Source organism: Osmerus eperlanus, chromosome 4, assembly GCF_963692335.1.
Source record: "Osmerus eperlanus chromosome 4, fOsmEpe2.1, whole genome shotgun sequence".
Classification (NCBI taxonomy): Eukaryota; Metazoa; Chordata; class Actinopteri; order Osmeriformes; family Osmeridae; genus Osmerus; species Osmerus eperlanus.
This window is the reverse complement of record NC_085021.1, coordinates 7,238,852-7,262,630: the sequence shown is the minus strand read 5'-3', so window position 1 is coordinate 7,262,630 and position 23,779 is coordinate 7,238,852. Positions and strand designations below refer to the sequence as shown.

The 23,779-nt window shown below is 45.7% G+C and overlaps 2 protein-coding genes across 4 annotated transcripts; both read left to right on the top strand.

Annotated features, from left to right (window-relative positions):
- The first annotated feature begins 5,076 nt into the window (after positions 1-5,076).
- LOC134018481 (kelch repeat and BTB domain-containing protein 12-like) lies at positions 5,077-10,368 on the top strand. 3 transcript variants are annotated; one of them, XM_062458430.1, is made up of 9 exons: positions 5,077-5,230; positions 6,581-6,678; positions 7,172-7,353; positions 7,863-7,995; positions 8,110-8,343; positions 8,688-9,046; positions 9,502-9,775; positions 10,034-10,183; positions 10,359-10,368. In XM_062458430.1, exons 3-8 carry the CDS (start codon positions 7,175-7,177, stop codon positions 10,181-10,183), a joined length of 1,329 nt encoding a protein of 442 aa, XP_062314414.1. In that variant the 5' UTR covers positions 5,077-5,230; positions 6,581-6,678; positions 7,172-7,174; the 3' UTR covers positions 10,359-10,368. The 3 variants fall into 3 exon arrangements, with proteins under 3 accessions (XP_062314414.1, XP_062314412.1, XP_062314413.1); XM_062458428.1 differs by having other exon boundaries at positions 6,581-6,910; XM_062458429.1 differs by lacking the exon at positions 5,077-5,230 and adding an exon at positions 5,708-5,727 and having other exon boundaries at positions 6,581-6,910.
- A 2,735-nt stretch (positions 10,369-13,103) lies between these two features.
- LOC134018480 (NUAK family SNF1-like kinase 1) lies at positions 13,104-23,426 on the top strand. The gene is made up of 7 exons (XM_062458427.1): positions 13,104-13,722; positions 17,819-17,939; positions 18,124-18,275; positions 19,532-19,597; positions 21,421-21,540; positions 21,650-21,782; positions 22,043-23,426. Exons 1-7 carry the CDS (start codon positions 13,375-13,377, stop codon positions 23,284-23,286), a joined length of 2,184 nt encoding a protein of 727 aa, XP_062314411.1. The 5' UTR covers positions 13,104-13,374; the 3' UTR covers positions 23,287-23,426.
- The last annotated feature ends 353 nt before the right edge of the window (positions 23,427-23,779 follow it).

Here is a 23,779-nt window from a genome sequence, read left to right as displayed (position 1 = left end):
TTTTAGTTATAAATGTGTTACTACTCAATGTAGTCAAACAATAATCAAGGTACTTTAAAGGTAATGTGTTACAAAGGATTTAAGATGCAGAATGCACACGTCCCCATCAATTACATCATAGAACAATTTAAACTCATAGGTACACGTGAGTCCACACACATACAAACGCTCTCTCTCTCTCTCTCTCTCTCTCTCTCTCTCTCTCTCTCTCTCTCTCTCTCTCTCTCTCTCTCTCTCTCTCTCTCTCTCTCTCACACACACACACACACACACACACACACACACACACACACACACACACACACTTACTTGCATTACTATATGATAGGTTCTATATGCAGCATTGCTCTTAGTAACTGATTCATCTCAAGGTATGTTTTGCAGAGAATGACCTCAACACACTTTTGTTAAACAGAACAGAACCAACTACAGCTAAACATCCAGAGGGTCACTGGACTGAAACTAGAGCCTCAAAATAGAACAGTACAGTTAGATAATCCTGTCAAATTCAGTCACTCATCAGTACTGTAAATTGAGATTAAAGTTTCCCACAACATGCAATCGGCCTTGTGAATTTTATTGTATGTATTTAAAATGTATATTTTTTAATTTAGCAGATATTTTTATCCAAAGCCACATATGTGCAAACTACAAACTACTTTTTTTTAATACACAAATGTACATTAAATGAACACATAGATAAGTGGGCAAGAATAGAAAAGCACATTTTGAATGAATATTAATGTTGTGATTGTAAGTCAATGAGGTCCAGCCTACTCTTACTGTGTTGTGTCCCACTGATCACTAACGTTGCCAACCAATAACTTGTAGTAATGATGACTGGAGTTTAATTTGTTTCTATTTCATACAGTGAAATGGAAAAACATACTTGTTTTCCTGAATGAGAATCCAAGGTAAGTAAATTAAATAGTAACAGAGCACTACAGCGTACTAATAAATGATGCATCCTCAGTTTGTGTGGATGTGTGTGTGTGTGCACACCTTCAATGTTTGTACACGTAAACACAAAGCTCATAAAAACTAGTTATGAAAGTTGGAAATGATTGTTTATGGATTTGGCAGATGGTCTCTGGGCAAAGGTTTATGGAGAAGTGTTGAGGCATGTTGAAAATGGAAACCTAAATACAGGCATAGACCACAGTGCTTTGGCTGGTGATGGAGAAACAGTTTCTGCTGATGAACCACTTCCTGACAGATGCACAATGAGCTGCACTGCTTGTTAAAAATTTGTCAAGCATAAAGTGATGACTGTACTAAAGTGGTCCAGTCGACACCTGTTTCATGAAGTTTGATGCCTCTTCAAATTCACCAGGCATTTGAACAGAAAGCATTTAATTTAAAGAACAAAATCGACAAGTTCAGGCGTAAGAGTGAACTGTCAAATCTAGAAGTAGAAAGTTTGTAAAGACCAATCCCAATATACCTGAAGGTATACCTGCTGACAAAGTTAAATCAATATCAACTGTAACTATGGTGTGAAGACTGTGGTGTCCAGGTTCCAGTTCCACATGGATTTTTCCTGAAAAGTCTTGTGTATAATAATGTGTGCACAGTTTTATTTTATTTTTTGACTATAGTCAGGATGGTTGCCAGGTGAATATTTTTGAATGGGCATAGACTTAAGAATTGTAAACCCAGCAAGGCATGGAATTTATTGGTGAGCAGAAATGTACTTTTTCCAACTTTTTGGTCCATCTCTCCAAAGTAAAAACACAGACTAGGGGTCTCATTTATTAACGTTGCGTACGCACAAAACGGTGCTGGAAATGTGTGAAAAACCTCCCACGCAACGGTTGTGATTCATAAAAAACAAATTTGATGGGAGAATGTTCAGTCCTCCACGCAACCCATGCGTAGGCCCACGCACATTTTGAAGACAGTGGTAATTGGCGATGCAGATGACCGTACTGTAGTCAGATTGCAGAAAGTAAAGAATGATCACTGAGTGATCATTGTTCCAGAATCAAAATGGGATTTATTCGCCATGAAAGTTTGCACAGACAAGGAATTTGCTTTGGCAGGAAGGTGCATACAATAAACATATACCTAAAATTTAAATATGTGGACTATCTATACTAAGGGTACATAAACTAGCAGTACTAAGTGGGATTAGAATAGAATTAAATATACAATCAAATAAAATATAAGTTGCCGTAAATTACAATACAAAAATACAAATATTACAAAAAATACAAATGTACAAGATACCATTTTGTAATGCAGTGCAAAAAGCAGTGTGTTTTAAGCAAGAAGTCATTAGAGTCAGTGTGGTCCCTTGGCCTTGTTGAAGAGGCCAACAGCGGAAGGGAAGAAACTGTTTTTGTGGCGTGAGGTATTGGTCCTGATGGACCGCAGCCTTCTGCCGGAGGGGAGTGACTGAAACAGGGAGTGTCCAGGGTGGGAGGAGTCGGCCACAATCTTCCTCGCTCGCCTCAGGGTCCTCGAGGTGTGCAGGTCCTCGAGGGTAGGCAGATTGCAGCCAATCACCTTCTCAGCAGTGCGGATGATACGCTGCAGTCTGCTCTTGTCCTTGGCAGTGGCAGCAGCGTACCAGACGGTGATGGAGGAGGTGAGGATGGACTCAATGATGGCTGAGTAGAAGTGCACCATCATTGTCTTTGGCAGGTTGAACTTCTTCAGCTGCCGAAGGAAGTACATCCTCTGTTGTGCTTTCTTGATGAGGGAGCTGATGTTCAGTTCCCACTTGAGGTCCTGGGAGAGGATAGTGCCCAGGAAGCGGAAGGACTCCACAGTGTTGACTGGGGAGTCACACAGGGTGATGGGGGTGAGTGGGGCTGTGTTCCTCCTGAAGTCCACAACCATCTCCACTGTCTTAAGAGCATTGAGCTCTAAGTTGTTCTGGCTGCACCAGGTCACCAGGTTGGCCGCTTCCCACCTATAATCAGACTCGTCTCCACCAGAGATGAGCCCAATAAGGGTGGTGTCGTCCGCAAACTTCAGGAGTTTGACGGACGGGTGACTGGAGGTGCAACTGTTGGTGTACAGGGAGAAGAGCAGAGGAGAAAGGACGCAGCCCTGAGGTGATCCGGTGCTGATGGACCGGGAGTCAGAGACTTGTGTTCTCAGCTTAACGCACTGCTTCCTGTCAGACAGGAAGTCTGTGATCCACCTGCAGGTGGAATCAGGCACGTTCAGCTGGGAGAGCTTGTCCTGAAGCAGGGCGGGGATGATGGTATTGAAGGCAGAGCTGAAGTCCACAAACAGGATCCTGGCATAGGATGCTGGGGAGTCCAAGTGCTGTAGGGTGAAGTGGAGGGCCCTGTTAACTGCATCGTCCACAGACCTGTTGGCTCTGTAGGCAAACTGCAGGGGGTCCAGTAGAGGGTCAGTGATGGATTTAAGGTGTGCCAGCACCAGGCGCTCGAAAGACTTCATTACCACAGAGGTCAGGGCGACGGGTCTGTAGTCATTATGTCCTGTTGGCCTTGGCTTTTTGGGCACAGGGATGATGGTGGAGGACTTGAGACAGGCTGGCACATGGCATGTCTCAAGGGAGGTGTTAAAGATGTAGGTAAACACCGGAGACAGCTGGTCAGCGCAGTGCTTGAGGGTGGCTGGAGAGACAGAGTCCGGCCCAGCTGCTTTGCGGGGATTCTGCCTCTTGAAAAAACTTCACCCTCCTGAATGGAGAGAGTCGTCACTGTAGAGGGGGGCAGGTGGGAGGCCTCCTGGGTGGGAAGGGGTAGTTCAGGACTGTCCAATTGTCTTTCAAATCTGCAGTAGAACTCATTCAGGTCGTTGGCCAGGCGGGAGTCGTTAGTGGAGTGGGGGGCTCTGGGCTTGTAGTTGGTAATCTGCCTGAGCCCTCTCCAGACAGAAGCAGAGTTGTTTGCAGAGAATTGGTGTTTTAGTCTCTCTGAGTACAGTCGTTTAGCCTCCCTCACCGCCTTGCTAAACCTGTTCTTCGACTCCTTGAAACTGTCTTTGTCCCCACTCCTAAACGCCATAAACACCTTGTACAATCCAACTCAACATTTTTAATCAAAATTCACCGCTGTCTCACCATCAGATTGTCCACTACGGGAGTGCAGGAGGGGAGATGCCAAGACTGCATGGAATACAGGATAACATCACATATCCTACCTTTAGATGCAAAAACACAGTGTAGCCTATAACTAAATATATTTCTTTAATACTGTGCATATCATCATATGTCAAAAACTGGAAATACAGCCGTTAAGCTCCCATGCAATTGCTACACTATGTCCTCGTTATCAGTCCAAACTTTAATTAACTTTGAAACTTTTGTTCATAACAAAACCGGCATGAAGAAACGTGCGTTTACGGATACGCTTTTGTTAGGGTTTTGTTTTGTTGAAGTTGTTACCTCGCATTGTTTTTTTATTTATTGGTGATCCCGCTGCTGTGGCCACCAAATAGGCCTCATGTGTTTTTTCGCTCCTCCACCTCGCCTATGTAGGCCTACTGTATGTCAATGTCAGTGTCTGAGAAGTTGCGCCTTTTCGTTCTTTTCCCTCCTGACGCCATGATTGAACGTAACGTAATGTAAGAACAATCGTACGCACGGTTTTAGAAATCAGATTTTTAGGTGGCGTACGCCATTTTAGGCTTTTGGGCGTACGTACACTTTTAGTAAGAATCCTACGCACAGTTTTATAAATGAGACCCCAGGGCTTTGGTTGTTAACATGGTGGTGAATATGGTGGTGAACATGGTGGTTAACATGGTGGTGAACATGGTGGTTAACATGGTGGTTAACATGGTGGTGAACATGGTGGTGAACATGGTGGTGAACATGGTGGTTAACATGGTGGTTAACATGATTACAATTAAGTTACATTAAGTGGGTGGAATTACTCCATGGGAATAGAGTTGATGGTGAATGGCCACACTGCCACATCACATGATGTCATTTATTATCTCACTATAGAAGCCAAATCCATGTAGAGCCTGATTCAGCTCCAGGAGAGCAACTGATACCTATCCATCCTACTGATCTATTTAAAACCTGTTTACACTGTGTGTGTGTGTGTGTGTGTGTGTATGTGTTTGCCACCTGATCACACAGCATGGAGGACAGCTCAGAAACAACTGCAACTATGTTACAGCTGGAGTGTTTTTGAACGTTCACATTGCACAGGAAGTGACATGATAGAGATTGAGAAAGTTCTGCCGGTGTGATCCCACGGGGGAAGAGCATCAGAAGCCTGGGAAGGTTGTGGCACTGGTACAGTATAGCAGTTCTCTCTGAGTGTGCTAATGCCATGCTATAATACCCAGCATGCTCTTATACCAAGCTCTGCGTGTGCATGTCTGCCTTGGTGTAATGTTACAGTTTTAACTTTAGAACACAAAGACACCCCTTTCTGTTCTCTGTCCCACTTTTTTTTAACACCAACTATAAGTTGTTAGCATTTGTCTGTTTCTAATTGTTTTTCTTATTGGTGTTGCGCTTGTGACTTCTGTATCAATCCAGGCACTAGCTTACGTTCTGAAAAACGCTGTTTTTGCAAAGTCATAAATGTTGTGCGGCGGGGGTGGGGGGGGGGGGGGGGTGGGGGCTTAGTAAAAGTCTGAGGAAATGTTTTGACAAACTATAGTTACCTTGATTGTGTAACTTGAGTGAGGAGCAGAGTCCAACAAGGAGCACCTCTCTCCTCACAGTGAACCCAGGCGAGTCTTCCCCGTGAGATCACTCCCCCCCCGGCCAACTCCGGCCAATGGGTTTGTTACAATGTCACATGCTCAGCTCCAGCCACAGCACAATGAAACATCAGCACTGAGGGAGAGAGGCACACCTAACTCCCACAGAATGTAAACGAATGTAAAAAAAAAACGATAGGAAGTGACTGTGAAGCTGCTCCGACAAACAATTGGATGTGATGTGATGGGGCAAAGCTAGTTCAGACATGGCACTTGGGCTGAAATTCACAGAATCAGCTCATATCATTCACATTACATTTAGTCATTTAGCAGACGCTCTTATCCAGAGCGACTTACAATAACTACAGGGACATTCCACGAGGCAAGTAGGGTGAAGTGCCTTGCCCAAGGACACAACATCATTTGGCAACGTCGAACCGGCAAGCTTCGTGTTTAATAATCCGATTCCCTAACCGCTCAGTCATCTGACTCAACCCTATAAGCTATATTTTGTGAAATGTATTTATTTAATCTATTGGAAAAAGCGAGTCTGCATCATTAGCCATCTCTCTTGAGGAGATCCCTCAGTGAACTGCTCCTCCTGAGGTTCTTTCATTTTTCTCTGAAGTTTGTCCTTTCTTTTCTTAGGGGATAGCATACCACAGTACAATAACAAGGCAGGGTGCAGCATTTAAATTCTCCAGTGGACAGGAAATAAAATCTAACTGAGTGCATAGCCATACATATCAGCACTGATAACCAAGCTGGCTGCTCCAAGGCAGGGAGCTTTCCATTGCAACAAATGATTAAAGTAATACGTGGGTGCCTTGACTGAACCGTAGTAAAGGAATGTTAGACATTAGCCTTAACATAAAAAAGTGAAATATCCTTTTAAATTGTGTATTTAACACATATATCTAATATTTTGTTTAAGGGTTGACTTTTGGTGGAGCTGGATGATGCTGTTGAGAGATCTCTGAAGTGCCCCGGATCACAGTCAGATAAGATCGACATCCTCCATCTGTACTCCCAGTAAGTGGAAAGTCTTGTTGTGGCACAAACACAGAGCAGATTTGACCCTCCAGGCTGGTGGATGGACACCCTGGTGCCGGACACGTATCAGGCCAGACATGGCCTAGCTTTGCTGGGGCAACTGGAGAGGATGAGGGCGGTTGGGGAGCTCACGGACGTGGTTCTCCTGGCCGAGGGCATTCCTTTTTCATGCCACCGGGTGGTGCTGTCTGCTTTTAGTCCCTACTTCCAGGTAAGCCTTTGACAATGAGTAAGAATCCCAAAAAGGATGTTAACACATCTCAAAGTGGCTACAGCATCACAGGTTCATAAGCAAAGACAATAAAAAAGGTCTCACATTGCTCTGAAAGCAATTTTTACTGTACAGAACTGTAATAAAACAAGTATGTAAGCGTGGTCATGTCTTCTTATTTTAAATATAAATTTGAAACATGCCCTTCAGTATTATTCAACATCATTCCATATTGTTTCCACCCCCCTCCTCCTCTCCCAGGCCATGTTCACGTGTGGCCTGAGAGAGACCCGTGAAGGAGAGGTGCCTCTCAGGGACACCTCTGCCCAGAGTCTGGAGCTGCTCCTGGGCTACATGTATCGCTCTGAGCTGCCTCTCACCAACCACAACATCCAGGGTGTGGCAGCCGCCGCCTTCCTGCTACACATAGAGGGGGCTTTCAGGTGGGCAAAGGTAGCGGTCTGGCAGCACGGGCATGAGTGTTCTAACCCTCCTGTCCTCATGTTCAACCTTAAGGAACAGCAATGTTCCCGGGTCAAATTGACCCGGTGCCTGTTTAACCATCCAAAAGTAGTAAAATTATCATAAATATTATCTTTAGCTCATCTACTATCGATGTAATCAATATTTTGTATAATCACGTTATTCACCCCTTACAGACCATGGTTTATCTGAGATGGTTCACTCGTTTTTCCTTAGAATGTGTGTTAACTGAGCACCTGATGAGATTACGAGCAGAGAATGATGAACATTTCTGTTCATCGGAAGAGCCTTTCTGGCATTAGTATCTGGGGCTTTTCATTGTAGAGGGTCTTGGAATTGTTGTTTTTGAATCAGTGATGGTTCAGAAACAGAAACATAGATTGCCTCCAGTCTAGATTTGAAACAAACACTGAAATCATGAACTGCACGTACAAAGGAGTCATATTTTGTATCCCTATAACTGTATCAGGCTGTGCCAGAGTCACATGGAAGCCAGTATGGACCCTTCCAACTGTGTTGGACTGTACCACTGGGCCAGAGACCTGGGGGCCTCTGACCTTGCTGACAGTGCCTGGAGATACCTATGCCGTAATTTTTCTCAGGTGTGACCATCCAGTTGATACATTTACTGTTTAGCTTTTTTTGGGGGTGTAACAGCTGTCTTGCTTATTTATAGGAGACAATGTACTCACTCTTCACGTAACTCCATCACCCAGGTGTGTGAAGAGGAAGAGGTCCTGGACCTGGATGTTCAGAGTCTGGGGGCTCTGCTAGGCTCAGATGACCTCAACGTGTCCCAGGAGGAGAGAGTGCTGGAGCTGGTGCTCCGCTGGGTGGAGAGGCGCAGGGGAGACTCCCAGAGCGAAGCCCAGGCTGTGGAGCTCCTCAGGCGGGTCCGCCTGGAGCTGGTGGAACCTGGCTTCCTCAGGAGAGCCAGGAGGAGAAACCCGGTGGGTGAAGGGGGAGAGAGAGAGAGAGAGAGAGAGAGAGAGAGAGAGAGAGAGAGAGAGAGAGAGAGAGAGAGAGAGAGAGAGAGAGAGAGAGAGAGAGAGAGAGAGAGAGAGGAGAGAGAGGGAGAGGGAGAGGGAGAGAGAGAGAGGGGAGAGGGAGAGGGAGAGGAGAGGGAGAGGGAGAGGGAGAGGGAGAGGGAGAGGGAGAGGGAGAGGGAGGGAGGGAGGGAGGGAGGGAGGGAGGAAGAAAACTGATAGAGAAAAAAGAGATACAGAATAAAAGAGAAAAAGGAGAGAACCTGGTAACAGAATGTTGAATCTAATCTGTGTCCTCCTCATACTAGGTATTACTCAGAGATGCAGAGTGCTTTGGGATGATCGACGCAGCCCTCCAGACCTCAGGTCTCTCTGTGATGACGGCCCCCCCTCGGCCAGCTCTCCGTTATGGGATGGAGACCACCGACCTGCTACTCTGCCTGGGGGGGATCGATGAGGAGGGGGTCCCAGCCAGGCGGGGAGGTCAGGCTGACCTCAGCTTCTGTTATGCCCCCCAGGCCAGACGGGTGTATTTCCTCCCCTCTCCTCTGAGGGCTACTGGGGGTGCTGGGGCGATCACGGCTGGAGGGGTGACGCAGGGCAACAACATAGTGGTGGCCATAGAGAAAGAGGACGAACACAGGACCAAGAGGGTGGAGATGTACAGGTGTGTTTTGGGTCTCTCTCTCTGTATGTCTCTCTCTCTGTGTCTGTCTCTCTCTCTCAGTCTCTCTCTCTCTCTCTCTCTCTCTCTCTCTCTCTCTCTCTCTCTGTGTCTGTGTCTCTCTCTGTCTCTCTGTCTCTCTCTGTGTCTGTCTGTCTCTCTCTCTCTCTCTGACTCTCTCTCTTTCTGTGTCTCTCTCTGTGTCTGTCTCTCTCTGTCTCTCTGTCTCTCTCTCTCTGTCTCTCTCTGTGTCTGTGTGTGTCTCTCTCTCTCTCTCTCTCTGTGTCTGTGTCTCTCTCTGTGTCTCTCTCTCTCTCTCTTTCTGTGTCTCTCTCTGTGGAGGTGCCGATCCAGACTCAGTACTTGTGTCTTTGATATTTGATCCCTTAATGACAAAAAGCCATGCCCATCTTTCTGTTGTCCTTGACATGAATGACCGAATGACGTGTCCCTGTCAGGTATGACCGCTCAGTGGAAGGCAGTTGGGAGAAGCTCTGCTGTACAGGGTACAGGGATATGTATGCCTTGGGGTTGCTTGGCGATGCTCTGTACCTGATTGGAGGGCAGATGAAGGTTAGGAACCATTACATCATCACTGACAGTGTTGAAAGGTGGTCCCTCAAAAGAGGAGGTTCCTGGCTTAGCTTCGCTCCTCTGCCACTCCCATTGGCCTGTCACTGTGCTGTTGGCCTGAAGGACTGCCTCTATGTGCTAGGGGGCTGGACTCCACAGGTAAACATGCTTTTTTAGTCATTTACCCCCTTCATGAATCACCATTCATACAATTGTTACAATGTACCTCATTTTCTTCCAACTGGTTTCAGTCCAGCTGCTGGTTTATTGTCACTCTTCAGTTCTCCACCCTGATTCTCCACCTTTCTCCTCCTCCATCATCACCCCGTCCTCCTCTCCCTATATTACCCCTTCACCTCCTTCTTTATGTCCTTTGAAAACCTCCCTCACCCCTCGACCACCCCCGCCGTCCTCCAGTCAGAACGACCGGATGAGGAGCCGGACAGGCTGAATAGCCGAGTGTTTCAGCTCGACCCGGGCAAGGACACCTGGACGGAGTGTGCCAACATGAGGTACTCCAGGTACCGCTGTGGCGTCGCACACTCAACGGAGAGATCTACATACTAGGTTAGACCACGCTCCCCATCCCTAGCGACACAAAATGGACCGTTCTGTGTTCTGGTGTAAACATGTTTCACTTGTAACAGGGTTTTTTTCTCTCTCTTGGGAGTGTGCCTACCTGAATGCCTCCTTGTGTGTGTGTGTTTGTGTGTGTGTGTTTCTGTGTGTGTGTGATCTTCAGGGGGTATCGGTGTGAGGGTGAGGATCGTGGTCAGTCTCGGCGCTGTCTGAGCTCAGTGGAGATCTATAACCCTAACACAAATACCTGGAGAGCAGGGCCAACCTTACCCATGGCCTTCCTTTCCCTCCGAAGCAACGCCTCTAACATCGGCGTGGTGGACGGCAAACTGTTCCTCTGCGGATACTATAAGGGAGCAGGTAACCTCGAACGCCATCTGCGTACGCATGCTTGTTTATCCGTTCAAAAGTTATAAGTTAACTGCCGGTCATTTCTGGGGGTCATTAACCTGTTTACGCTCCTGTTTCGCCCGCGAGACAAAAATGCTGCCTCCCCTTCCTCAGTTACGACGCACTAAATTCTAAAAAAATATATTTTTTAGACGCTACACATGTTATACATCGTTGGAAAGCTACGATTCTTGTGCTTCCATTGAAATAAACCAATTCAGATCAAGTCGCAATAGCAAGCAAAGTCAACGTCTTTTTCCGGTGAACATTCCTTCAACAATGCCAAAGAAAAAAGTTGTACTCACCCTAAGTTGTTCTAATAGGTCCAGGTGTGCAAATCATGCCATCAAAACTTGATCTGCGTAAGTCCAAGGGTTCAAAGTATCTAACCATGTAAAGTAATTCGTCCAAATACAATGTTTTACGTTCATGAATAGCCATTATCCTTTGTTTCATTATGCAAGTTAGCCGACGGAAGAAACAACTTGTTCACATAAAAGTGTTATTTTCTCCGATTTATCAACGGAGTATTTACAAAATGAAGGTCTCAAATGTCCGTTGAACCCTCCCCTTTTGATTGACACCTTGTTCGACCCAATAGGAGCTTCCATGCCCCGTTGACAGCCCTCTAAAGCCAACTAGGTCTGTGCGTCCTGCCCCCCCCCGCCCCCCCCCCCCCACACTCGTTCTAAACAAATTTCTCGAACTGGCTTCGACTGGCTCTGAAATTAGCTCGTTAGCCTTGTAGCTGACAGCTAGCTGAAAATGCCAATACCTCATTTGTATGCGTCTGTGGAGCCTTCAAAATAACAGTCGATTGCGCAATATGGTTGACAGAATCAGTGTTCTTTGTGCGCCAATCCTTGGAATCAGATAAAGCACTCCAATGTGTTCATGCTTCAGTTTTTGTGTTTCAGTATTACTAATTAGGGATTTAGCTATTATATATGATATTTCTAAGTACCAGAGATGGGCCAGAGATAACAATTATGAAAAATAATACCTTTTTATTTGACCTTGACCTTGGTTACAAAGGGTCATTTTGGAGTCTCCAAAGACCCTTTTAGAAAATTCCTGGATGTACTCTTATAAAAACATGTGTCAAATATGAATATATTGTGGTATTATGTTTGACTTTTGATTTGAATTGGGTAAGGCTTCAACCTGTGGTCCAATTTAGTCTTCCAGATAATACCTACCACCTCTAGGCCTCTTCAGGCCTCTGTTTTCAAAACAAAATCTAGGCGGAAATAGAAATTTTCACTTTCCTTGTGTTCAAGCTTCTATTACTCAACACTAGAAGGACTGACAGGGGTCCTGACAACAGGGGACATAACTTCAGAGTGTCAGCTTTCAAAAGAGATCATTTACATGCATGTACTCCAAATGGTTCAAGAACAGCTTCCAATTTACTTTGGGTATGCTGTTTAGGCGTTTTCAGGCAAATTTAACAGGAACATGAAAAGGTTAAGAAACGTGGTAAAAAAAAGTGTGTGTGTGATGTCATGAACATACACGAGTACAAGCTACTGTTTGTAACAGCAAAAAAACGTTAATAATAAAATAATAGGTAAAGGACATTTGCTTTGGCTCTCTTTGACAGGTCGCCATGAGATCATTACCAAAGAAATCCTGGTGTTGGATCCTAAAGACAATGTGTGGTCCGTGGTGGAGAGACGAGCAGCCATGCACGACAGCTACGATGTCTGTCTGGTGGCCAACCTCAATCCCCGTGACCTCTTAACTTTGTGATTTTTTCTATTGCCCATACTCATTTTCTGTCTGTTCACACGGTGGAACAATAATATGATGGCAAATGAGAACATATAGAAATGCGACATGCTAGTATGCAGTTGGAATTTATGTTCAATAGCCCCTGTCTGACACAGGTTTAATCCAAAACCTTGGGAATGAAGGACCCATTCACATCAAAGGATTATCCTTATTTTCATGCCGTAAAAGGTGGTGTCCACTGTATTCCTCCAGAGGAACAGATGCAGTCAGTAGCCAACAGGCTTTCAAAACCCTCTCTGTATTCTTTCTCGGGGAAACAAGCATATGAAGCAGATTTGGCCCTAAATCAGAATGCGAGGACCCTGGCCAATCACGTGTCCTCCATATTCTGTGTCTGTTTTACAAATTCCATTTATTGTTATTTTTTATGTACAGTTTGGCCTTTTGGATTGAAATGCTGTCATTTAATGAATGTTGTTAATTTGTTCATAATAAACAAATATAAATGAATAAAGCACTATAGGATTATACTCCATCCAACTATGTCATTCATCAACAAGGAAGTCAGAATTGATTACATCAGGAGGAATGTCTGACTTGATGTATAAATGTCTGTACATTCCTTGGTTCTGCTGTTTTGCGCAGTGAAAACAGGCTGACGGAAATGTCTGAGTAGGCTACATCCAAATAGTGTGACGCCTTTGCCTGTTGCTATTCCAGTTACATCGCTAGACTATGGGGCGGCGCCGGCCCACCCCATCGCTTGGGACCATGTGGTCCTCAGTGTTTTTAGAGGAAGGGAGGGGAGAGCTTAGACAGTGAACCATTCATTGGAGCACAATTATGATATCGGACGCGAAAGACACGTGCGACTGACAAAGACAGGCGCAAGTAGGCTATTTTAATTGTAAAGGTCTGACAGCGCTCTACTTAACCACTGATCTTGTCCACAAGAGCGGTCAAGTCTAGTTTCTAATCATAGCAAAACTGCTGTCTTTTGAAGATTTCTTTGTGTACAATTGTAGTAGCAGTAGTTAGCGCGGTGCGCAGGGAGTATGGGTAGAAGGGAAGCCCAAGGCGACAGCAGGAGCGTCATGAACACCGACGAGAGGTCTGGGCTGGAAAGTCTGCAGGATATCGCTGCTTCAGGCAACGACACCGGTGATGAGTTGCCGAGCTATGAGAGCCGTTGTTTTCGGGGTAGGGACAAACGCCGCCGCCACGCCGACGAGAACGTTTTGGGCCCAATACAGAACCAGAGCCAGACCCAGACGTCCCCGGTGGCGGTGAAAACGCATCAACACAAACACAACCTCAAACACCGGTTCGAAGTGATGGAGACACTGGGAAAGGGCACATATGGGAAAGTGAAGAGGGCAATGGAGAGAGCAAGCTTAAAGATGGTGAGTTTTGCTTTCCCTGTTAGGTTGTTCACATAATTTTCAAATCTGTTATTTTCTATTCTGTGGTTATATGGTTTTACTAGCCTGGGCATTCTGAGAATTTGTATATATTTTTGTATATATATTTATTTCCATGTATACAATCCACTGCATGTGTTCTATCTCCTGTCTTGAGAAATTCCACTTCTCAGATCAGAATCAGAATTCTCAATCTCGCTATAAAAAACAAATGACAACATATGAAAACACTTCATTTTGTCTGAGCTCCCCTTCTCCTTGGCTTCTGGGTGATCTAAGCGAACTGGACTTTATTGTTACTCTGAGTGTGTGTGTGTTTTGTCCAGTAAGTGGCCTGATCGGCCTGAGTTGCCAGGGCCTCGATACCTTCAGACAGACGTCCACCTGATGGAAGTGCATAAAAGGCTCTGTGCCCATCAGCACACACGCATACACATCTGAAAATCATAGACTACAGATATTATTTACTACTATTCATTTAGTTGTAATACAGTAATATACCCACAACATTTTGTGCCCCCCCAAAATTGGTATTTATTTTGTTAATATGTCTATATTTGTAGGTCAGGGTTTAGTACACAGAATATGAAGATAACAGTGTACTGTAGCGGCCATGTGAGCCTCTAACTCCTCTCCGTGTTTTAGTAAACAAACCCAGTATTATGGGGGATAATCTAACGGGGCAACCAGATTAGCACGGAGAGGGACTGTAGCCGAATCCGCTCACTGATGACCACTTAACACAGAGACCTGCATTCCCATATTTAAAGGAGAAAGAGCAGGAAAGAGTATCTACGAGAGAGAGAGAGAGAGAGAGAGAGAGAGAGAGAGAGAGAGAGAGAGAGAGAGAGAGAGAGAGAGAGAGAAGGGGAGGAGGGGGAGAGTCGGAGTGGAGAGGTGGGCCAGAGAGGTGGTGAGAGAGGGAAGTCGTATTCCCGATGCCAGCGACCTGCATACTGAGGATTCTTTGAAACAAAACAGACATTTATTTTTGGAAACAGTGGCAAGGGCTGTCTTAGGGGGAGGAAAACCTTTGAGTAGGGGAGGAAATGGGTGGTGACTTGGTTAACCCCCAGAGAAAGCAGAGCTGGTGTGTGTGTGTGTGTGCGTGTGTATGTGTGTTTGTGTGTGTGTAAGGCTTACCAGGCAGGGAACCAAAGACTGTCTAAGAGGCCGACAGTTTTTGTTAAGGGACTCTCCCCTTGTGTAGAGGGTGGATTGAAATGTGTGTGTGTACTTTTGTGTGTGATGGAGGGGGGGGGGGGGGTGCTATTTAGGAATCTGTATCTAATGTTAGCTTGTTTTCCACCACACGAGATTGCTCACACACTCACACACTATTGAAAGAACACACTACTTAAGTTTGTGCATCACCCTCATCCTCTATGCATTCAGTCCCCTCAGGGTGGGCATCCGATTATTCCATCCAGCAAGGAATCTTGTGTGTAAAGGAACTAAATATTTCAGAGCTCATGTACATTCCGAGAGCCGGAAGTCCACACACACACATACTTTCACACACACAGCCTTTATGTAGCATGCGCGTGACCTCTAAGGAATGCTCTCATGCCATTAGGGGAAAACAATACCAAGAGTGCCTTTCTCTGTGCTCGGCTAGTCAGGTCTGAGCGACCCAGGAAGTGCCAGTGGAATGCCAACGGTATGCCCTGACAGCCCAAAGTGGCACACAGTGACACCATTCACTAAACAGACACTACAGAGGAAAATAGCCTCTTGGCTAACTCTGGCACATTTATAGCAATGTTTATCAATGTGCACTCTCCGTGTTAAATAAACCAGAAGATAAAATGTAATAAACATTCCTTCCTGCAAGTCTGACCCTGCCTCATGGCCTTTAAGTACCATTCATCAGATAGGTCTTTGCCGACATTTCGGTGGTGTAGCTGGTCAAAGCAGTGTTTATGGAAGGTGGTCATTGCATGTGTGTCAGAGGACCCGAGATTGAACCCTGGACTGGGCAAGTGAGGGTCCCACCTCCCCACCCTGTACTTTTGCCGTTTATTTGCCCTCTTCTTTTCCTCCCATCCACTGCCTCCCTCGACCAGTTGGTATGTAGGTCACCATAACACAAGACCAGAGTGTCTGTCACCTGCGGTGTCTGGAGGCCTCCCAGGTTGGTGGGTGTTACAACATGGCCTACCAACGTTTTGTTGTGTAGAACTGTGGGCCAAGGCAAAGAGCAAAACGGCTGAACCGGAATGTCTGTGATTGCAGTCTCTGTGAGAATAATCCAATGTTTTGTTTGAGAATGTACGAACATTTATGTGTCAGTGACATTTCTAATAAAAGATTACGTTTCAGGTGGCCTTTCTACTTTAAATATTTTGTCAAACAGGGCTATGTTTAGCTGGCTTAGCTGGCCATGTCTGTTTACAAAAGTTGTCTAACCCTTCGAGACTAACTGTAATGGCAAGTATTTCTGATACGGACTTGTAGTCACATGGCTAGGTACAGCTTCAACAATAAGAGTGATCTGCACACTGGGAGTGTGGCCAACCCTACACAGGCTGTATACAGCAGGAGCATCAGAGATTCCATTCCTTTGCTCTTTGTGACGGAACATAATTCCGCTAACTCGCAGAGACCCAGACAATCTCATCTAATTCACAACAGAATGAAGAGCCCTTGGAGTCTGTGTGTTTATGCAGGTTTGTTGTGTAACCATGGCGTCCCAGGGAGCATGTGAATCTTTTTCTCTGATGTCCCAGACGTCTTTCAAGCAGCTGAGAATTCGAGAACTTCGACCGGATGGAAAGGAGCCCTGGCCCTGAGAGACTGAAAGTGGTTTCCAGACTCCAGAGCTGCTCAGCACAACAGGGCCAGGGCTTCAACCCCACGCAGCAGTTATCCCTCACGGGACATGTGGCCCTCTCCTCCGTCCATGATTGGGTGATATTTCGATGAGCATGAAGTTCGTTTCTTAGTATTCTGAAAGAACGTTCTCCTTTTTCGTCGTACCTTTTATTTTTTTATCGTCAATCTGTACCGTCGATCTCACGTTCATATACAGTATATGAGAGAGAAAAACATCTCTCTCAGATTGATTGTCGAGTAACAGGATCTCTGGAGGGGCTTGGGGCTCGTTCGGGGTCGCGTGTGCATCGGGTTGTGGTGGATTCTGGGGGGGGCTTTGGTGGGTACAGTGCGTGAGATTAAGTGAACAGGGTGTGAACAGATCAGCTGTCGGCCCTCTGCCTCTGTCTGAAGGCAGATCACAGGAGAGCCTCTCTGGCCACCATTCAGCTCCCTAAACTCCTATAACCACCAGTAAGTCCACTAACACTGAGTGTGGATTTGTAAGTAGTGACAGTGTGAATGAGCGTGTCTGTATCGTTTTCAGTGTACAAATCATCCGTTTTTTCTTTATTGTTTTTGTGTGTGTGTGTGTGTGGGTGGGGGGGGGTCAGCAGTACCAGCGTGTATTGGGCTTTGTGCTCGTGATTAGAAATGGTGTTGCGATTAGTAAATGAGGCGCATTAGTGCGAGAGAGATAAGGGTAGATTGGGTTAAGCGGTTAGTGTTTGCGGCTGTTGAGGATTTAGGGATTGAGGAGTCTGTTGTTGCTGGAAGCGAATCCTAGCAGAGGGAAGAGACGCGAAACAGGGACAACAACGGGCAAACAAAGCATCACCACGGCTACGGCTGACCGTGATGGACGGTGGTTGTGAATCTCGAATCAGCGAAAGTATTTTATTTTCCTCATTCCTCTCTCTCTCTCTCTCTCTCTCTCTCTCTCTCTCTCTCTCTCTCTCTCTCTCTCTCTCTCTCTCTCTCTCTCTCTCTCTCTCTCTCTCTCTCTCACTCACTCACTCACTCACTCACTCACTCACTCACTCACTCACTCTCACTCTCTCTCTGTCTTGAAACGGTGTGTCTGTGCATTGTCTCATATTCAGTGCACCACAAACACGATCACTAGTTCTTTATGTATTGTCTTACAGAACAGGGCCAGCACTCTCTACAGTTGGACACCCTCCTGCTGTTGGGGAAGTCAGGGTTTGGGTGGAGGGCCTTTCTCACAGCCGTTTCACTGTATACATGCCCTGTGTTTTCCCAGGTGGCCATTAAATCCATCCGTAAGGAACGAATCACCGATGACCTAGACAAAGTGCACATCCAGAGAGAGATAGAAATCACCTCCTCCCTGAAACATCCCAACATCATTCGGATCCATGAAGGTGAGAGCACACACACACTCAACGTACCGCGATGTGCCGTCAGCCTCACCCGTGCGTGAACACGCACGCGCGCATACGCACGCACGCATCCAGCACACAACGAATACCCACATACCCTCACTCGAATGACACGTGTGGCCCCACACACGTAACCCCACAGCTGCTGTCTGTCCTCTCCCTGCAGTGTTCGAGAGTCGGGATAAGATAGTGATAGTGATGGAGTACGCCAGTCGAGGAGAGCTGTACGACTACGTCCACGAGCGGAGGAGGCTGCCAGAGACAGAGGCCAGAGATGTCTTCAGACAGATCACTTCAGCTGTGCACTATTGCCATAAGGTAAACAAATATGCCCACCCAAGACACCAAAACATGAATAACGTCCGCACACACATAGCAGAATGCAGTCCAATCCGGTCTGAATCCAGTTCTTCCTATGTGCTGGGAGTGAAAATACATATTTATATGCATTTATAAATGCTTACATATAATGAAACACTATATACAATTGTACTCAGGGCAAATATTTCAGGGGCTGGCTGTTTATTAATGACAAAATTCCTTTGACATTTGATACTAAGAGAAGGTGTCACATTCACAATGATATCAGTAACCCGAAGCCATCAGAAATCCACTCCATCAGACCCTAAATTGCGGAGTGTGTTTGCCAATGAATTTGAGGAACCTTAGACTTGCTCGTGCTGCAGTTGCTTTGTACACAATAGTGTGAGAGGCAAACACGGTATGGCTAAGCCTGGTCAATCTGCAATCTGCAATGCTGCAGAACAACTTGACTTCAATTTTCAGGTCTCTTTAGATTAGCATTACCTTTCACAGTCAGATACTGACACAAATGAACAAGTTGCCTTAACATACATTTTTAAAATGTAATGGGGGGAAAACATGATTTGGCCCCTTTGGCTTCACAGCTGGATTGAGTGGGGAGTTCTGTGTAACAGTGGTACTGCAGTTGTTCCTGACGTCAGAGTTTTAAAATAGACATGAAAGTTCTGGGGTGTATGAAATATTCAGAAGGTTACGAGGTATGTTGTTACACAAGCCAAGTCTTCACGCCTCAACAGGGAAAAGGAAGGACTATTCTGCCATGACTCTACACTACCCTGAACATTCTACCCTCTCTAACTTCATTTGTTTGGAAATAAACCGCTAATAATACCTGTTGAAATAATCAAACATTATCTTTCTTGCCTTCTTTTGTTTATGTTTTTTTTTTATATGGTCCACATGGAAACAAAAACACAATAATCACACGTTTCTCAGCTAAATAAACCCACCACCATATTCACAGACGACTCCAGGAAACACACATCGTATTAGTGGAATGTTTTCCATCATCTCAAACTCCTAACCCTCATGAGTACTTCAAGCCATACCAATGGCTATGAATGAATGATGGAGGAATAACAGAACATAGCTACAGCATGCTGTCAAAACATAAAGGCTGTGACTAACAATAGACTGGCAAACACACGCTGTGCTTAAGCCCACGATTGAGCTTTTACCCCCCAGACAAATAGCTGTGTCATTTCTAAAGTAGAGCTTATACTATACTAATGTTCCCTTCTCTCTTTCAGAATGGTGTTGTCCACCGTGACCTTAAACTGGAGAATATCCTGTTGGATCAAGAAATGAATGTCAAAGTGAGAGCAATACACATACACAAACACAGACACACACGCACACAATGATTTAGCCACAATATCTGTACCCACATACCAGTTTTTAACGAGAATGTGGACTCGTATAATTTTATAATCCCAAAAATTACGAATTTTGGCATTTCTACCATAGAAACTAGAGCCAATCACACACATTCAATACATAAAAATAAAAAAAAACACTCAGACCACAACCATTTAATGTGTTGCCAAGGCATGTGCTTAGAACCGGTATATAAACACTGTGCCAGTTCTTATAACAAAACCCTTGGGTCATTCCTTGCCTAATATGGGCATTCTTCTCCTTATATGGGCGCTGTGCACAGCCCAGTGGAATGCACGGAATCCACAGGCAATTGGACCAATCGTAGAGTTTTATTACCAGTCGGCTTTGTCTGTCCATCAAAAAGAAAACAGACTATGCACCTCTTGGGAGTTTCATTCCAGACCTCAGTCCAGTGGAATGCACAGGGTACTGTATGTCTGCACTGTGTGCTCCCATAGGAAAGATGGAGGCGTTCATTGTTTTCCTACAGACTAATGGCTGTGTGCATGATGAGGGTACCACTGTGCTTATTTCGGTCAAGCATTCTATAGAGACAGTCACACACTGCAGGCTAGCATCCATTTTGAACCAAAGTTGTATTTAGAGTAGTTGTATATTTGCATGCTGTAAACTGTTTATACACTAAGATTGAATGGATTTAACTATTAATACTTGGGTATGTTCTTACACAGAACATACTAGACTAAAGCAAATTTAGATGTGGGGGGGATGTCAGTCAGGGGATTTAGAGATTAGGATTTGAGTTTTTTTATCACTTTAATAATGTCACAACAACCAGTATTTCTGAGCCTGTTTCTCCACTGAAAGTTGTGTGAGGAGGGAAGGGAGCTGGACATTAGGCAGAGGGCTCTAATATTAGTTCAGCTAATCCCACGGCATGTTCCGAGAGATATGATTAGGAGAGAATCAGAATGTGTGTCTGTACTGTATATGTGTGTATAAACAGATGGCTACTGTAGGCTGGTTCACAGTGAAGATGTGCCTCTCAACAAGAATCCATGAACATAAACAGAGCTAAACCACCAGACTACTGTGCTTGATCGGCATTATTGCCCAAAACAATGTACACACACACACACATTATCAAAATGACCAGCACACAAATGATGTCTAGCATAACAAGCCTATGTAACGTTCATGTCCTGTGGGGTCACCAGATTTGTACACACATGTTTTGGGCATAGACAAGCATCACTCTGTACAGGTTATAAATAGTTGGATTAGCATTATAAAATCATTGAATTATATTCTCTTCTGCTACTCTGTCGGCGGTCCATTCACCGTTTATATTTTGTTTCACAGCAGAGATGGAGCGACTCATAAAGAGTAGAGAGAGAGTATGTGTGTGTGTACTTGCAAGTGTGTACAGTATGTGTTAGAATTCATTTCAGATAGCGAGGAGCCTCAGTCTGGCTATCTGGGAGCCTTCCTGCCATGAGTGCTTGTTCCGTTACGTGACTGTTTAGTTGGGCCATGCTCTCCTCGCCGGCGCTTGCATTGGCCAAACATGACCACACTTCTATTTTTGGCTATTGCTAATCTATGTTTTTATTGTGTTTGGTCATGGTGGACAACACACTAAAATGTAATATGTTATTATTATGTGTGTTGTATGCCTGTGGGTGTGTGATTCCCCTTATACGGCACAATACTGGTTCACTTAGAAAAATACGATTGATGAATTGTTCCCTTCAAGTTTACGTATTTATTTATTTTCTCCCTCTCTCTTACATCGCAGCTGGCTGATTTTGGTCTGTCCAACAATTTCCAAAAGAACAGCTTGCTGCAGACATACTGTGGAAGTCCACTCTACGCCTCGCCTGAGATAGTCAGAGGACTGCCCTATGTGGGCCCTGAGGTGAGGGCAGCACACGCGTCTTCACTTCCTGATGTCTCTCCCTTGAATGTCAAACCTGGGACATTGAGTTTGTCATGTATGTTAAAGAAACGATGTGTGTGTGTGTTAGGTGGATTGCTGGGCATTGGGAGTGCTGTTGTACACCTTGGTATATGGCAGTATGCCATTCGACGGAGCGAGCTACTCCACCCTGACAGAGCAGATCCGTCAAGGACGCTACCGCAGACCCAACCCCCCCTCAGGTAAACCTGGCAACCCGGTAGATCACACACATACCCCTACACAGTCCACACACATCATTTACATTCAACTGGATTGACTTGTTAAAATTAGCCCAATGGTAATAACTGATATGAATAAATGATAACACTGTACATTATATGACGTTGGATTTGCTTTGGATTAAAGCTTCTGAGAAACGAATGATAAACCGTTTGATAATGTGATGACGCTGAATCTCTGTGTGTGTGTGTGTGTGTGTTTGTCGGTGTCTTCCAAACAGATGCATGTGCTCTGATAGACTGGCTGCTGAAGGTACGCGTGGATGAGAGGGCTACCGTTGAGGACGTTGCCAGCCACTGGTGGGTCAATTGGGGCTATGAGGAGAGCGTGTGCAACTGCCCCATGACACCCCACCAGGATTGCCCCTCCCCCCTTCTTGCCCGCTACATTGACTTGCAGAACCAGATGGCAGCTACAAACAATCTTCCCATCGACCCCATCTGCCCGTCCTCTGACCCCTCCCTCCCTCACCTGTCTCACCCTTCTCCTCACCCATTCTACTTCAGTTACCCCCTCAAGGGCGACCGGGGAGGGGGGGGGAAGGTACGTGGTGGAGCGTCAAGCGTGAGGAAGTCGCGCAAGGAGAACACCATCCCCCAGAATGAAACGGGAGCTTGTAGTTCCGTTTGCACTACAACTCCCACCGCCGCCGCCGCCTCTCCTTGTTCCGCCTCCACAGGCTCCGGGGAGAGGAAGAAACCAAAGGGGATCCTGAAACCCCAGAGAAGTTTCGACTCGGTTTTTCTACCCCATCACATTGGGAGAGCGGAGTCCTCTTCCACCCAGGCGTGCAACGCACCGCCCCCATTTCACCGAGCACACTCACACACGCACCAGGAAGTCCTGTCCACCAGCATGCCTACCCCCTCCACATTCAGCCAACCATCCTCCAAGATGCCTAAGAAGGGGATCCTAAAGAACCTATACGGAGTGGAGTCAGGCTACTCCTCCTCCCCAGAGAGAAGGGGCTCTGGGGCGGGGGAAGGTGTGGGGAGGAGAGGGGGTGGTGGTCCGGAGGCTCTGACGGACTCTTCTGATCTCCACCTCCGCACCCCCAGCTCAGACGGCAGTCTCACCATGCGCACCGAAGCCTTGAGGAGAAGAAAGGGAATTCTGAAACGCAACGGCAAGTTCTCACGCAGTCTCGACTTGCCCGACGACCACCGTTCATCGTCATCCTCCTCCTCTTCCGCTCCTCTGCGGTTCCCCCAGTCCTTGCAGCAGCTTCTCCAGGACACCGGGGGCAACGGCAGTCCTCAGGAAAGGTTGAGTCGGCCCCCTAGCGTGGTGAGCGAGGACAGCATCCTCTCCTCCGATTCGTTTGACCTCTTGGACCTCAGCGCCCAATCGCGTCGCAGACTCTTCTGCAGAAGTGTCCGACGAAGTACCTGTAGCTCTGAGGAGGACCTCGACACCCTCTGCTCAGAGGTAGGAAGAGGAGAGGGCCAGGGCGAGGACGGTTAAGGGTGAACAGTGAAGACTTTCCGAAAATACAGTCACTAAGAGTGATGCACATTTGACTGACTACCACTGGAGACTGATGATGAACATTCTGATGAAATGTCTTGACAGATTGCCTTTGATAGAAGGGACTGTTGCTAAGACATGAATGAATGAAAATAAATCTTATCTTTATGAAAGAATAAAGATGTTCAATCAACTGAAATACACATTATTTCTAACATTTTGAGAATATGGTTTCTGTAGAATATGAAAGATCTAAGATCTAAACATCTATGCAAGCCTGTGTTTGCATTTGTACATGAAGTCAGGTATTGAGAGGAAATATACAAGTGTAGGTTGTGGTGAAACTGGTTCAGTTGCCTGGGTTGACTCCCATTTGTCATGGGAGTCATGTTAACATTGAATGTGACGTTAATGCCCATATAAATTAGTTCAATAGACCATATTGTAATGTCTTGCAGATGCTGTCATTAATTAATGAAAAACAAAAACC

Excerpts from the sequence above, each read along its gene's own strand:
- LOC134018481 (XM_062458428.1), top strand. The coding sequence starts at position 6,740 with ATGGACACCCTGGTGCCGGACACGTATCAGGCCAGACATGGCCTAGCT. Across the intron at positions 7,354-7,862 it reads CACATAGAGGGGGCTTTCAG|GCTGTGCCAGAGTCACATGG; the intron begins GTGGGCAAAGGT and ends TAACTGTATCAG. Across the intron at positions 8,344-8,687 it reads GAGCCAGGAGGAGAAACCCG|GTATTACTCAGAGATGCAGA; the intron begins GTGGGTGAAGGG and ends TCCTCATACTAG.
- LOC134018480 (XM_062458427.1), top strand. The coding sequence starts at position 13,375 with ATGGGTAGAAGGGAAGCCCAAGGCGACAGCAGGAGCGTCATGAACACC. Across the intron at positions 18,276-19,531 it reads CTGTGCACTATTGCCATAAG|AATGGTGTTGTCCACCGTGA; the intron begins GTAAACAAATAT and ends TCTCTCTTTCAG. Across the intron at positions 21,541-21,649 it reads TGCCCTATGTGGGCCCTGAG|GTGGATTGCTGGGCATTGGG; the intron begins GTGAGGGCAGCA and ends TGTGTGTGTTAG.